This window comes from Lepidochelys kempii, chromosome 12, assembly GCF_965140265.1.
Source record: "Lepidochelys kempii isolate rLepKem1 chromosome 12, rLepKem1.hap2, whole genome shotgun sequence".
Lineage (NCBI taxonomy): Eukaryota > Metazoa > Chordata > Testudines > Cheloniidae > Lepidochelys > Lepidochelys kempii.
In genome coordinates, this window is record NC_133267.1 from 767,709 (window position 1) to 782,566 (window position 14,858).

The 14,858-nt window shown below is 46.9% G+C and overlaps 1 protein-coding gene across 3 annotated transcripts in view; it reads left to right on the top strand.

Annotated features, from left to right (window-relative positions):
- The window catches only part of CFDP1 (craniofacial development protein 1), a 127,681-nt gene that overhangs the window by 39,454 nt on the left and 73,369 nt on the right, over nucleotides 1–14,858 (top strand). For all 3 annotated transcript variants that reach the window (XM_073307049.1, XM_073307050.1, XM_073307048.1), the window contains exon 5: nucleotides 8,767–8,877. In XM_073307049.1, coding sequence (XP_073163150.1) covers nucleotides 8,767–8,877 — 111 coding nt within the window. The remainder of the gene's footprint in view (nucleotides 1–8,766; nucleotides 8,878–14,858) is intronic.

Below are 14,858 nucleotides of genomic sequence, written 5' to 3' on the forward strand. Positions count from 1 at the left end.
TAGCTCTGAAACCCGGATTTATATTTGAAAATCTTCTACTCCCATTTCCCAGTTCGTTTGCGGAGGCAAGGGCTCCTTGGCATGGGAAATGATGGTGGTAGGGGGTCTTTTTCTTTTTTACAGCTGCTCAACAACTATGGGTAACTATGGGTATGTCAGGTTTCAGAGTAACAGCCGTGTTAGTCTGTATTCGCAAAAAGAAAAGGAGGACTTGTGGCACCTTAGAGACTAACCAATTTATTAGAGCATAAGCTTTCGTGAGCTACAGCTCACTTCCTCAGATGAGGAATGGGTATGTCTTCACTGCAGTTAACCTAGCTCTGATCCAGGTATTAGCCCAAGCCCCCCTTGTGTCCACACACACCAACCTTTACATGGTGTCACGAGGTGGCTGATCCCCTGTGATTGAAATAGGTCCAGTGCCCCTCTACCAGAGCAGGTGCTCCCAAAGGAGTCAGTTAACGAGGCAGGGCTGCACGGGGCTGTAAAGGGTGAGGGAGTTCAGTGAGATGAGAGCTAAAGGGGAGCTGCGGGGAGAGAGGGTCTCCTGCGGTTGTCCCTGAAGAAGGGAGATGGGGCTGGGGAAGAACACCCAACTGAACATTTTGTTTTCCTTTGGGAGAAGGTAAGGAAGGCAAGCCAGGCTTTGCATCTTCCCCAGCTGCTCAGACCTTGCGGAGGTGGGGCAGTGCCCAGCTTAAGGCTGGGTGGAAGATTTTGGTTTTGTGTTTGGTTTTTGAGAACTTTGTTAACTTGATGGAGAAACCAGACCCCAAGAAGGGCTGCAATTGGCAGAGAGACAGTGTGGAGCTGGTTTAAGGAGCCCTGAAGAAAGGGAAACAGGAGGCAGGACACTACAGAGGCACCCCTGGCCACAAGTGGGTGCTAAGGTAGCAGCCTCCTTGTTACACCTGGGTTTAGAGATGCTTTAACCCTAGGTTAGCTGACCTTGCTGGGAGTATCGGTTAGAACCCAGGCTATACTTTAACTTGGGCTGGGACTAGGGTGACCAGGTAGCAAGTGTGAAAAATCAGGACAGGGGGTGGGAGGTAATAGGGACCTATATAAGACAAAGCCCCAAATATCAGGACTGTCCCTATAAAATCGGGTCATCTGGTCACCCTAGCTGGGACCCACCCACTTTGTAGCGAGGATTCAGCTAAACCACTTGAGTTCTGATAGTTCCACTGCTTTCCCACAATTCCCCCTGAAGGGCAGACAGGTTCTCCCACAATTGACGCAGTTGACTGGGAAAGAATTATAGAGCATCTCGACATAGAACCCTGGGATACACCCCCAGTACACATGGGTGAGTGAAGCATCAGTGAGGTTCTGGAGTGTGGCTGCTCATACCCAGGCTAGGCCAACCTGGGTGCTGATCCACCTGGGTTAACTGTGCAGTGAAAGCATACTGTACAGTAACTCTAAGGCCTTGTCTACGCACACACGATGTACCACTTTAACTATAGCACTACAGTTCGAGCGGTAAAGTTGCCTTAATGTGGGTGCAGTAGAATAAGCACATTTATACCAGTATAACTGCATCCATGTTAGAAAATGTATCCGCATAACTATGGTGGTACAAAATCTCTGTGTAGACCAGACCAGATCTGTGGAAAGCATAAAGAAATCGTTGTTAGAATACTGGTTTTAGGTTTTGAGTTTGGGGACGCAGAGTGGGGTGGTAAGGTTGCTTGTCTGCCTGCATGAGGCTCCAGGTAAAAACAGGAGGTGCTGCGTTAAGGGAAATTGTATTTGTATTGTCTGTTCACGGTGAAGTTGTGTGAGGCAATGTGGTCCGTAGTCCTGGGCTCTATTCTAAGCTCTGCACCTCACCTGTCTTATGACCGTAGGCAAGTTGCTTTCCTCTTCTTTGCCTTAATTTTCCCCACATGTAATATGGCCTCCTTGTGAAGTGCTTTAAGATCTATGAATAAAATATTATTTATAAAGCTGGATCAAAAGAACTACTAGCCAGATAGGAGGAGAATGTCCTTAAACTTTTTCAGGCCCTGTAGTCAGACCTTCACTAATGACTGGAAGACTTGTGAAGTGCTGGGTTTCACAATTTAACATCTCAAAAGCAAGGTCACTGCACTGCAAAATGTGCTTTATGTGTTTGTTTGACAAAGGTGACTTAGGTTAGTTTTCACATATTCACTCGATCTCATATGTCGTTTGTAAATGTTAGACACCCTTACTGTTATCGTTAGTACTGTACTTAGAATGTAAGGTCTTTGGGGAAGCAGCTGTCTTGTGCCCCGTGTCGGGGTTTCCAGGCACTAATAATACCTAGCTCTTATTTAGGACCTTTCATCAGTAGATCTCATACCGCTTTACAAAGGAGGTCAGTAGCATCGTCTCCAATTTAAAGGTGTGGAAACTGAGGCACAGAGTGGGGAAGTGACTGGCATAAGGTCCCCAGCCTGCCGGTGGCAGTCAGGAATAGAAGCCAGGTCTCCTGAGTCCAGTCCATTGCTGTATCTCCTAGGGAACACTGCCTTTCCTTATGCTAGTGCCATACAAACAACAATTTTCTGTATTATTATATTTTGTACAAGCCCAAGGAGATTCATTGCAACACTCGGCTACTGTATTAAATCTCTATGGAGAAATGAGGAGAGGCAGCAGATTTGTGTGTGCAAATTACAGGGTACCTGAGTGAGTGAGACACATCTGTACTTATTTTAATGTTGACAATATATTTATTTTCATGTTTATTCCTGGGTAAGAAAGTGTGAATAGGATCCTGGTAAACAGCCAGGCACATAGTTACTTACCAAGTATTTAGTAGCAAAAGGTCTTGTAATTTTCTTTAGTAATGACTGTGATTTCTTCCAGATGGAGTAGCAGCTCCCAGTTCTGTCACTGTAGAGCAGGGAGTGCCTAGGTTAGCACATGGTGAGCTATTGTCTCTTGAAAACCTGGCCTCCATTATTACTTTCGCCTGGCCAGGGATCTGAGGACAGATGAAATGTACATGCTCTGAGCTGGTGCCCATTAAAGCCTTTTAATATTCTTTCGTTTGTCAGTTACATTGGAATGATGCAAAGTCACTGCTGGCATCGGCCCAGCCATAAATTGCTGCTGAGTTGCTTTTGTGTCGTTTTATGAGGCAGTATAGCTCTCTTGTGATGGACTTATCTTCGAAGATAATTATCTTAATTTTAATTCGTTTTCTGATGCTTGTCTCCGTCCCCAGCTGTGTGGCGCTGGCAAAACAGGCTGTGCACCGCATCTGTATCTTGGTGCTGCGATGGCTAATGATTTTTTAAAAATAAATTCAGAGCAGCTGTTGACAGGCCAAAGGGAATGGTAAATTATTGCAGACAAAGTGCTTTGTTGTACATCCAGCCACCTCTGCTGTTGCTCTAAGCCGAGGTGTGAAGCAAGCCTGTCTCCTCCCACTGAAGTGCAGAGGGCCTCCTTGGTACTGATCCTGCCTTCGCGTTGAGGGACCTAGCCGTGGCTTTGCCAGATTCAGCACTAGGTGGGGATGAACTGTGGAAGCTCAGCTAATGTGACTGTGCTCACTGGGCATCTCTGCTGTATGGTCTTTGTCACATTGTACATGAGCAAATCTAGTCAGGTATTTTCTTGGGAATCTTAAACTTCATAATGTTCTTTGGCCAGTTTCTTTCCTAATAATCTGGGGCAATGGTGTCTTGTGGTGTGATCAGAGCAGAGGGAGCCAGGACTCCTGGGTGCTGTTCCTGGCTCTGTGACCTTGGGCACGTACTGTGCACTGCAGTTCGCTCAGCAGCGAAGTGGGCATCAGACTTACCAAGAGCACAGTGGGGTTGTGAGGTTAAATGCTGGAGCACTGCCTGAGGCAAAGAGCTCCAGAAATGCAGAATATTATGAGCTGTTTCCCAATTGTGTGTCTTTGAAGGCAGCACCAGTAGGAGAGGATCTATGCAAAACCACCGTACGCTCCCATGCAATCACTGCTATTATTAGGTACACTAACCTAGGACTTGGGAGACCTGGGTTCACTTCCCTCTTCTGTTGCTGGGTGACCTTGGGAAAGTCACTTAGTCTCTCTGTGTCTCCATTCCTCATCTGTATAATGGGGTAATAGGGTTGCCCTGCCTCACGGGTGCAGATGAGGATAAATCCAGTAAAGATTGTGAGGTGCTCAGATACCAGAGTAATGGGGGCCAATCAGGATCAGCGTCTCATTATGCTAGATGTACAAATAAATTGTCAGGGATGCTGTCCCTGCTCCAAAGAGCTTATGGGCCGTTATTCTTGATCGGAGCATACAGAGTTAATAGTGGCATGCTCCCAGTTCCAATTTTCCTCCTGTAACCCTTGCTTTATTCCCAGACTGCTGCTCCCTCTTTGCTGTCTCTCCCAGGCCAAGGCTATCAAGTGCCAAAAATTTGCTGGAGTTGAACAGCTAGTTTGGATCCCCAGCAGAAAGCTCTCCGGGGCAGGCTGGAGAACAGGGGGCCTAGAGCCATAGAATTCCGTTCCATGTCTGTTGAACTCCTGTATCCCTTGGGTTGCTTTGATGTTTCTCATGGCTGTTTGTCACTGTCTTTATGCCTTGGAGGCAAGCTTCAGGACTGGGTGAAAGCACGTGCGGGGGTGATAACAGCCAGGAGAGCATCTCCATGAGCTGTCACCTTTGTGCAAAATGCACAAGAACCGATTTTGCTGCACAGCAGTGAGGGGAATTGAGCCGCTTCCTCAAGCTGGTGCATTTTAAAATAGACACTGCAATGGTTTTAATCTAAGCCCGGCATTCACCGCTGATAGGGCTCCTTGGGGAGTTCCAGCTAATTGCTGCATAAAGGCAATGAGTTTATTCTGTCTGATGAAATTAATGAAAAGTACAATAACCATTGGTATATAAATACGGCACGACGTGAGCATTAGCTCTGAGGGCTGTGCATGGGTAGCGCGCTCTGGATGTTCTAAATTGTAACGCTGCTGTAACAAGGATTTTTGTTTCTTCCTGAATTAATTTTTCCCCTTTCAATCTGATCTGCAAACACTTGTAAATATTCCTTGCTTTGAAACGGCTTCAGTCCACATGACTGCTGCCCATTGGAAATGCAGGTGGCAAAGCTAAATGAAGCTAATTCCTCCTTTCTGCACTGAATGAACAAGGCTGGGGCAAGAATCAATTAGCACAGATGTTAATTTACTTTTCAACATTCCTTTCCCTCCGTATTTGGGCTGCAGGGAGGAAGATGAAGGTCTTTTTCCTTCATCCCCTCACCTTATCACTTCCTGCTGGCCTTAAGGTGCTGTTTTTGCTGAATGTTGACTCTTTATAAACAGCACTGTGGGAATTCCTCATCTGTTCCCTTGTCAATGTCTCTAAGTCAACAAGTCTGAAGCATTTTTCTCACTGCCAGCCTTGGAAACTTATCCAAGGATCTGAGAGTTAGGCTGGGTTTTCTTCTTGCACATCAACTGTAATAAACGAGTCTGTAGGCAAGATTCTGATCTCAGTGACCCCTGTGTAACCTCATTGCATTCCTTTGATGTGCTCTGGTGTAACTGATTGGAACATAGGTTAAAGGGGAGACTACAACGGGTCATACTGAAAGGGGAACTCTCAGGCTGGAGGGAGTTTATTAGTGGAGTTCTTCAGGGATCAGTCTTGGGATCAGTCTTATTTAACATTTTCATAAATGACCTTGGCATGAAAAGTGGGACTAAAAGTGCTAATAAGGTTTGGGATTATGCAAAGTTGAAGGCTTGCCAATATGGAGGAGGATCAGAATATCATCCGAGAAGATCTGGAGGACCTTGAAAACTGGAATAATAGATATGAGATGAAATTTAATAGTGCAAGGGAATGCACTTAGGGACTAACAACAAGAATTTTTGTTATAAGCTGGGAACATATCAGTTGGAAGTGACAGAGAGAGAGAAAGATCTGGGTGTATGAGTTGATCACAGGATGACTATGAGACATCAGTGTGATGCGCAGTCCTAGGATGCATCAGGCGAGGTATTTCCAGTAGAGACAGGGAAGTGCTGATATTATACAAGGCACTGGTGAGACCTCACTTGGAATACTGTGTGCAGTTCTGGGCTCCCGTGTTTAAGAAAGGTGAACTCAAATCGGAACATGTGCAAAGAAGGGCTACTAGGATGATCCGAGGAAAAGAAAACCTACCTTATTAGAGGAGACTCAAAAAGCTTGGCTGATTTAGCCTAACCAAACAATGGCTGAAGGGAGATGTGATTGCTCTCTATAAATACATCAGAGGCATAAACACCAGAGAGAGAGAGGAGTTATTTAAGTTAAGGGCCAATATGGGCACAAGAACAAATATCTATAACGTGGAAATGGCCATTAACAGTTTTAGGCTTGAAATTAGATGAAAGTATCAAACCATCATAGGAGTGAGGTTCCAGAACAGCCTCCCAAGGGGAGCAGTGGGGACAAAAAACCTAGCTTGTTTTAAGACTGATAAGTTTATGGAGGGGATGGCATGATGAGATGGGCCGCATGGCATTGTAAGCAGTCTGCAACTGCTAGTAGCAAATATCCCCAGCAGCCAGAGATGGGACATTGGGTGGGAAGGGCTCTGAGTTACTACAGAAAATTATTTCCCGGGTGTCTAGCTGATGGTTCTTGTTGACATGCTCAGGATCTAACTGATCGCCATATTTGGGGTTGGGAAGGAATTTTCCCCCAGATCAGATTGGCAGGGACCCTGGGGGGTTTTCACCTTCCTTTGCAGCGTGGGGCAGGGTCACTTGCTGATTTGAACTAGAGTGGATTCTCTGTAACTTGCAGTTTTTAAATCAAGATTTGAGGATGTCAGTAACTCAGCTGGAGCTTATGGATCTATTACAGGAGTATGTGGGTGAGGTTCTGTGGCCTGCGATTCACAGGTCAGGCTAGATGATCACAATAACCTTCAGGTCTGAGTCTATAGTCAGCAATTGTTTCATGTCCCATGTAGGGACCTGTAAAGGAGCCGGACTCACCCAGCAGCATCTCCTGCTGGTCATCCAGGACTTAGCTCTTTCCAACGTGGAGCGCCGTCCGCAGGCCGGTGATCCGCACAGCTCTGGCCCCCGTGTCCCTCACAGACCCCGGTGCCCCTTTCTCTGGGGTTCTGCCCCCTGGCCGTAACCCCACACTCTGCCTCTGGGTCTCCCCTTCCTGGGGAACCCCCAACCCACTATCCCCACCTTGCCTCAGTCTGGGCTACTGCCAGTCATCATCAAGCCCCCGCTCTCTGGGGCAGACTGCCGTATAAAGGCCACTCATCGTAGGCAAGGGGGTTCGGACCTGTTGCCTTCCTCTGCCTCCCAGTACCTCTATGGGCCTTGGACCAGGCCCTACAGCCTGGGGAGTTGCCAGCCTGGAGCGCCCCCTCTCAGCCTGCTCCTTCCCCAGCACAGCACCACCCTCAGTACCTTGTCAGGCAGGCAGCCAGGCCCTGCTCTCTCCCAGCCTGGAAAGAGACTCTTGGGGCCTCTGGCTCCCAGCCTTTTCATACAGGCCAGCTGGGGCCTGACTGGGACGTGGCCCAGCTGTGGCTGCTTCCCCAGTCAGCCATCCCCAGCCACTGCCCTCTCCAGGGCTGCTTTTAACCCCTTCTATTTTAGGAGTGGGTTAGCCACACCTCTACAGGACCTAATTGGCTCCAGCTTGCTCTTCGTAGCTGCGTTGGCTCAGCAGGGTTCTGAGGAATAAAAGGTTAGCAGCAGTGGGTCTGGATTTTCCCAGGGAGCAGGTCTTAGGAATCACAGGAAGAGATTTTTACACAGTCACTTTTGGAGAAGAACCAGCATTTGTGTTGACCTAAAAATGAGTCTGCTCAGCTGGCAGATCCAGCAAACGGAATGAATGGAGGTGAGGTTTGGTGGTGGGTGGCGCTGAGGCTGTACAAAGGGAGCAGTGATTGGCTGCATGGAGGCACACCACTTCCTTTAGGGTGTTTTCAGGCTGTGGAGGCTGAACTGCAAGTAGGTTGTGAGAGGCTTTAAGTTTTGTTTAAGGGAGTGAGGCTTTTAGTTTGACAAACCAGGACAATCTCATTAGGAATAGCTGAGTGCCTGAAACACACATCGCTAGGGGCAGGCAGCAAAAACGAGGAGGCTAAAGTAGCTGGATATTTTGAATGATTCATTATAAAGTGGTTTTCTGGATATTTTCTTTCTAATATTTGTATTCTCCATAGCAGATGCAATACTGACTTATTAAAAAAAAAGTTCAATGTTTTGTATCCCCTAGGCGTGAAACAAAAATAGCAGCTAGAAAATTGTCACAAATTTCTGCTTTCAGCATTAAGTCGGAGCATGGTCTCTATAGACATGTTCCCTGCTCCAGCATCAGTCACGGGGGTAGTCGCCAGCCCAGTCCATTGTTGGGAGAAGTGTGGGTGGGAGAGATGCTATTACAGAAGACCAGAAAATGAGGCAATCAAGCACCCAATTAAAAACCAGACTTGCCTCCAGTGATCCATTTGAGGTATTCAGTAGCTTCCGGTGAGATGGGCCTGTTTGAATGAATAAACATTTCTGTTAATTTTTAAAGCCCTGTTAGCTCTAATTCGCTATCATTTCATTGTGACATGAACACAGATGGTTTGCAACTGGAATGGGATCTCAACAAGACATGCTGATTCCACCTGCAGTGGTTAATAGAAGAGGAATTAATACAATGCATGTGGTCTAGGATCGCCTTTGATACCGATATTTCTTGTGCTCCCTTGCTGCATCTCTGATTCCCATTCTATGTGAGTCTCTGCTTTGACACGTGGCTTTGTCTCTCCTGTGCCACAGAGTGACTAAAGAAGTAGATGCTGCCTCAAAAGAAGCCAAATCCTTTCTGAAGCAGCAAGAGAAGGAGAAAGTGCAGCCAGCGGCTCCTGCTTCCCTTCCGACAGTCTCTGGGTGAGTGCATGTGTTTTACATCTAGGGGGTGCCTGAGTTTGTGGGGAGGAGGGAGCCCCACTTAGTGAGTAAGGCCCAACCCTATGCTGTTAAAGTCAAAGGAAGCTTTGTATCAACTTCAGTGGGAGCAGGACTGAGTGCTGGAGGCCTGATTCTGAGAGGCGCTGAGTATGCACAACTCCCAGGACTCAGTAGTTCTCAGGATCAGGCTCTAATTCTGTTGTTACACCATCTTGTCCCAACAGTGATATTTCTATTACTGATCTTTTTGTTCTGGACCCCTCACCTGGCTGAGCTAGAATGTTACTCTGAGCGTTGATTCTGCTCAAGCGGCGAACTCTGGGATGAGCCCAGCTCTCATTAAAGGTCTGAAGGAACTGTCAGATACACTCCATGGATCTGTGACGCATGTCCTTATGAATGACTTGAAAAACTCAGGACAACCTTCTTCCCTAGCTAGGGCACAAAAGAAATGCGTCCATGTTCTATTGGGGATTTTTTTCTAGACCTAAGCCATCTCTTAGCAAAAGTGGATGGGAACCTGGGAGGCAGTGACCATGAGATGGATGAGTTCAGGATCCTGACACAAGGAAGAAAGGAGAGCAGTAGAATACGGACCCTGGACTTCAGAAAAACAGGCTTTGATTCCCTCAGGGAACTGATGGGCAGGATCCCCTGGGAGAATAACATGGGCGGGAAAGGATTCCAGGAGAGCTGGCTGTATTTTAAAGAATCCTTATTGAGGTTACAGGAACGAACCATCCCAATGTGTAGAAAGAATAGTAAATATGGCAGGCGACCAGCTTGGCTTAACAGTGAAATCCTTGCTGATCTTAAAGACAAAAAAGAAGCTTACAAGAAGTGGAAGATTGGACAAATGACTAGGGATGAGTATAAAAATATTGCTCGGGCATACAGGAGTGAAATCATGAAGGCCAAATCACACTTGGAGTTGCAGCTAGCAAGAGATGTTATGAGTAACAAGAAGGGTTTCTTCAGGTATGTTAGCAACAAGAAGAAAGTCAAGGAAAGTGTGGGCCCCTTACTGAATGAGGGAGGCAACCTCGTGACAGAGGATGTGGAAAAAGCTTATGTACTCAATGCTTTTTTTGCATCTGTCTTCATGAACAAGGTCAGCTCCCAGACCACTGCACTGGGCAGCACAACATGGGGAGGAGGTGACCAGCCCTCTGTGGAGAAAGAAGTGGTTCGGGACTATTTAGAAAAGCTGGACGAGCACAAGTCCATGGGGCCGCATGCGCTGCATCCGAGGGTGCTAAAGGAGTTGGTGGATGTGATGGCAGAGCCATTGACCATTATGTTTGAAAATTCATGGTGATCGGAGGAGGTCCCAGATGACTGGAAAAAGGCTAATGTAGGGCCCATCTTTCAAAAAGGGAAGGAGGAGGATCCTGGGAACTACAGGCCAGTCAGCCTCACCTCAGTCCCTGAAAAAATCATGGAGCAGGTCCTCAAGGAATCAATTGTGAAGCACTTAGAGGAGAGGAAAGTGATCAGGAACAGTCAGCATGGATTCACCAAGGGCAAGTCATGCCTGACTAATCTAATTGCCTTCTATGACAAGATAACTGGCTCTGTGGATGTGGGAAAAGCAGTGGATGTGTTATTCCTTGACTTTAGCAAAGCTTTTGACACAGTCTCCCATAGTATTCTTGCCAGCAAGTTAAAGAAGTATGGGCTGGATGAATGGACGATAAGGTGGATAGAAAGTTGGCTAGATTGTCGGGCTCAATGGGTAGTGATCAATGGCTCCATGTCTAGTTGGCAGCCAGTATCAAGCGGAGTGTCCCAAGGGTCATTCCTGGGGCTGGTTTTGTTCAATATCTTCACTAATGATCTGGAGGATGGTGTGGACTGCACCCTCAGCAAGACACTAAACTGGGAGGAGTAGTAGATACGCTGGAGGGTAGGGATAGGATACAGAGGAAATTAGAGGATTGGGCCAAAAGAAATATGATGAGGTTCAACAAAGGCAAGTGCAGAGTCTTGCACTTAGGACGGAAGAATCCCATGCACTGCTACGGACTAGAGACCAAATGGCTAGGCAGCAGTTCTGCAGGAAAGGACCTAGGGGTTACAGTGGACGAGAAGTTGGATATGAGTCAACAGTGTGCCCTTGTTGCCAAGAAGGCCAATGGCATTTTGGGCTGTAAAAGTAGAGGCATTACCAGCAGATTGAGGGAGGTGATCATTCCCCTCTATTCGACATTGGTGAGGCCTCATCTGGAGTACTGTGTCCAGTTTTGGGCCCCACACTACAAGAAGGATGTGGAAAAATTGGAGAGAGTCCAGTGGAGGGCAACAAAAATGATTAGGGGACTTATGAGAAGAGGCTGAGGGAACTGGGATTGTTTAGTCTGCAGAAGAGAAGAATGAGGGGGGATTTGATAGCTGCTTTCAACTACCTGAAAGGGGGTTCCAAAGAGGATGGCTCTAGACTGTTCTCAGTGGTAGCTGATGACAGAACAAGGAGTAATGGTCTCAAGTTGCAGTGGGGGAGGTTTAGATTGGATATTAGGAAAAACTTTTTCACTAGGAGGGTGGTGAGGCACTGGAATGCGTTACATAGGGAGGTGGTGGAACCTTCCTTTGAGGTTTTTAAGGTCAGGCTTGACAAAGCCCTGGCTGGGATGATTTAGTTGGGGTGTTTGGTCCTGCTTTGAGCAGGGGGTTGGACTAGATGACCTTCTGAGGTCCCTTCCAACCCTGATATTCTATGATTCTATGATTCTTTGTGTTTGAAGAGACCTAAAATGAGTTTGATTGGAATGTGGGTAGAATGAAAACCACTACATTGTTATTTCTATCCGCTTAAAGCAGGTTTAAAAGGACAGTTTCTTGGTGTGAGTTAATTCCAATATTAACTAGTAGAGCTTGAGTTCTTCAGCATCTGCAGCTGGATCATCACTCTGAAATTATCCATCTGAATATTGTCTTGCCCATTAGCTAATTTGGGGAAATGTAAACATAGACCACTATGAGGACTTGTAATGCTCCTTGGATGAGTCTGGTCCTTAGAGAAATGAATGTGTATATAAGGTTAGTATTGTCACTTGTGACAGAATCATGGAATAGCATGCTTGTGATGTAGGGCAGTCTTCACGACAAAGTTAACTCGGGTTAAGGGTTGCCTCTAACTCGAATCCTGTCCATACACATGCACCCGTCACTGGAATGTGGGTGCTTTGAACTCGAGTTGGCTGCCTGTCAGGAGATACAGGGCTCAAGTGAGCACAACTTGTCAGCTGTTAACATAAGCAGTGTGCAGTGTGGGTACAGATTAGCACCTCCTGCACTGCCTCCCCACAGTTCCCTCTGAGTGCCAAGAAAGGACAGACAAGTTCTCTCACAATACACTTTGCAATAATGTGTAGTGTGACTCAGTTTACTGGAGTGCAAAGAATCATGGGATGTGCCCCCAGAAGTTTTAGCACCCCACCCAAATATATTGAGTGAGTAATGAGGGCACTCCTTTAAAACTTCCTGCTTCTCGAGTGAATGAAATGGGGCCAGTTGCCCATCACTAGACCCCCGCCCAGTTGAGCGAAAAGACCAGAAACAGCCTGCTGAAAACGTAAGCCGAGGTTGACGAGTTGGGTGGCATGCCAGCAAGGGGAGGCATGTCATGCATGGTCTGGCATTGTAGAGTAAAATTTAGCTGCAGACCAGCAGTTTGTGGCACAGCCTAATGACTTGACACAGCCAAAAGCACTTCTGACATCCCCTTTGCTGGTGTGTATGCCCCCAAACACTCTAAACCCTACAGCATACTGTCATGATGGCAAATACGTAATTTTATGGGGCTTTGTTTAGTTCAGTGTTTGGAACGAGCTCAAGTCGGAAAAAATCAAAGGGCACTAGACTGTTGCAAAGGCGGTCTATGCAAGCCTCTTACAGGTCCAGTGTGGACTGCTCTAATATCCTAATATCCTGCTGCCCTAAGCAGGCTTCCTGGTAGACTTTTGCTGTACGTGATTTTCTTTGTACATGTCACTGGGGATAATCCATCCTGGTGCGTTTGCTCCGACCATCCATTGGGACTCTTTCCTTTAAGCACAAAGGTAAACATGCTTCAGAGAATTCTGCTCCCAGTTTGGAAACCAGCCAATATACTTTCAGGTAAGAAAATAACTAACCGGCCTGATTTGTGTCTTTAAGCCAGAATAAGGCACCTTTACATTAAGAAAATGCACTCAGTGCCCAGACAGAGTCTGGGCAGTGACTCCATGTTTCTGAAGTGAGGATCTCCAGACTGCTCTGACATGACAGCTCTATGTGTGAGAGAAGGAGCCGTCTGGTTGAAGATGATAACACGGCCCTTTGTCTGGTCTGTTTAGCACACTGTGAGCTCTTTGGGGCAGGGACTGTCTGCCACCTGTGTATTACATCACCTAGCACAGTGGGGCCCTGATATTGACTCGTGTCTCTAGAAGCTACTGAAATACAGATCCTCAGTAATTAAAGTTGTGCTGTGGTTGGAGCCTTCAGAGTAACTGTAATTGTAAGAGTAACTGATCAATGAGCCCAAAGAGGAGCATGTGTCGGTTGTGAAATGACCTGCTCTTTGACTGGATTGTACCTTTAGACCCCTGAAATGTAAGATACAGTTCTAATAATGAAGAGTGGATTCTCTGTAGGCTTTTCCTCCCTCAGCCTGCAAGCAGTTTGTTTTGATTCTGCATGCAGCCAGCCTGCCCCATATTTATTTATTTTCCTTTATCTAAACAGCTTGAAGTAATCCAGGAAAGCAATGGTAGCAAAATCAAACATCCTGTTCTCATCTCCACGTTAGCAAGCCCTGGTAACTAACTGGTCCTGGGGAAGGGACACTTGGGGCTGAAAGTGTATTTCTGGCACGCTTGACATCCACGCCAGATGTGCTATAAAAAGCAATGGTTTACTGTGGGTGGGGAGGGAGCAGTTCTGGAGAGGAGCAAACTAAACACTTGGCTTTAATTAAAGCCAGGAATAAAAGGCAACCAACCCTGTTCCCTCAGCAGGGTTTGTTGACAAGGTGAGTCCTTGGGAGCCCTGCTCTTTGGTTCCCATAGATCTGGTGCTTCCCAGCCTCTTCCTTATTGCAGTCCTGATGCATTAGAGTTGTCCCACAATGATGCCCTGGCTTCTGAACTACGATTACAGACAACTGTATGGATGCCCCCGGTGATGTTCGTTAGCGGTTAGCTGGCAAGGTTTCAGACTACCACTTTACACCACTTACCTGGTTGCAGTACCATGGCAGTGCTAGTTTGTTAGGATTTACGGTCACTGCCACAAGTGTCAGCTAGCATTAAGAAGGCCTTCCAGACCTTCCATGTATTTGCCATCACTAAAATTGGGCAAGGGCTCTCAGCCATAAAGTGCCATGCCAAAAAGCCACATTGTTTTTCCTGCAGTATTTCTTACAGCTGTGCATCTGAGCTCACACTGGGAAGCCATTACAGTCTGTCTAGTCAATAACATGCATGTTTAGCCTGTCCCTAGTAGTCTTTGGTGACACAGTAGAGCCTTCGTGGTCTACAGCATGAGTACTCCATGCTCTTAAAAAAGCCCTTCAGTATGCAAGATGAGGACATAAAATGAAGGAGGAACCTCCACACAGGCTGCTGGAATCACACTGCATGTGAATAGCATTGACTTCAAACCAAGGGAGTTCAGCGAAAGACTGGAAAAGATCATCCCCTAATATCTGTGCCCCGACACTTTCTTGTATCTTCCTCCTCACCTCCATATAGGCAGGTGTGATCTTTCCTGACTCCCCTGCCTTCCACTGGGTCATGTGGCCGCATCCCAGCAGAAGCGCTTCCGGGCCTTGTTTCCTCCTCAGCCTTAAAGGTAGTGGGAGGAGCAGTTTTGAGACTCTTTCTGGGAGGATGTGACTGGGCTGCATCCCAACCCCCATAAATCTCAGCTAAACTTGCTCCCTAAGCGGGGCTGTTCCTAAGGTTTCTTTCCAGGAC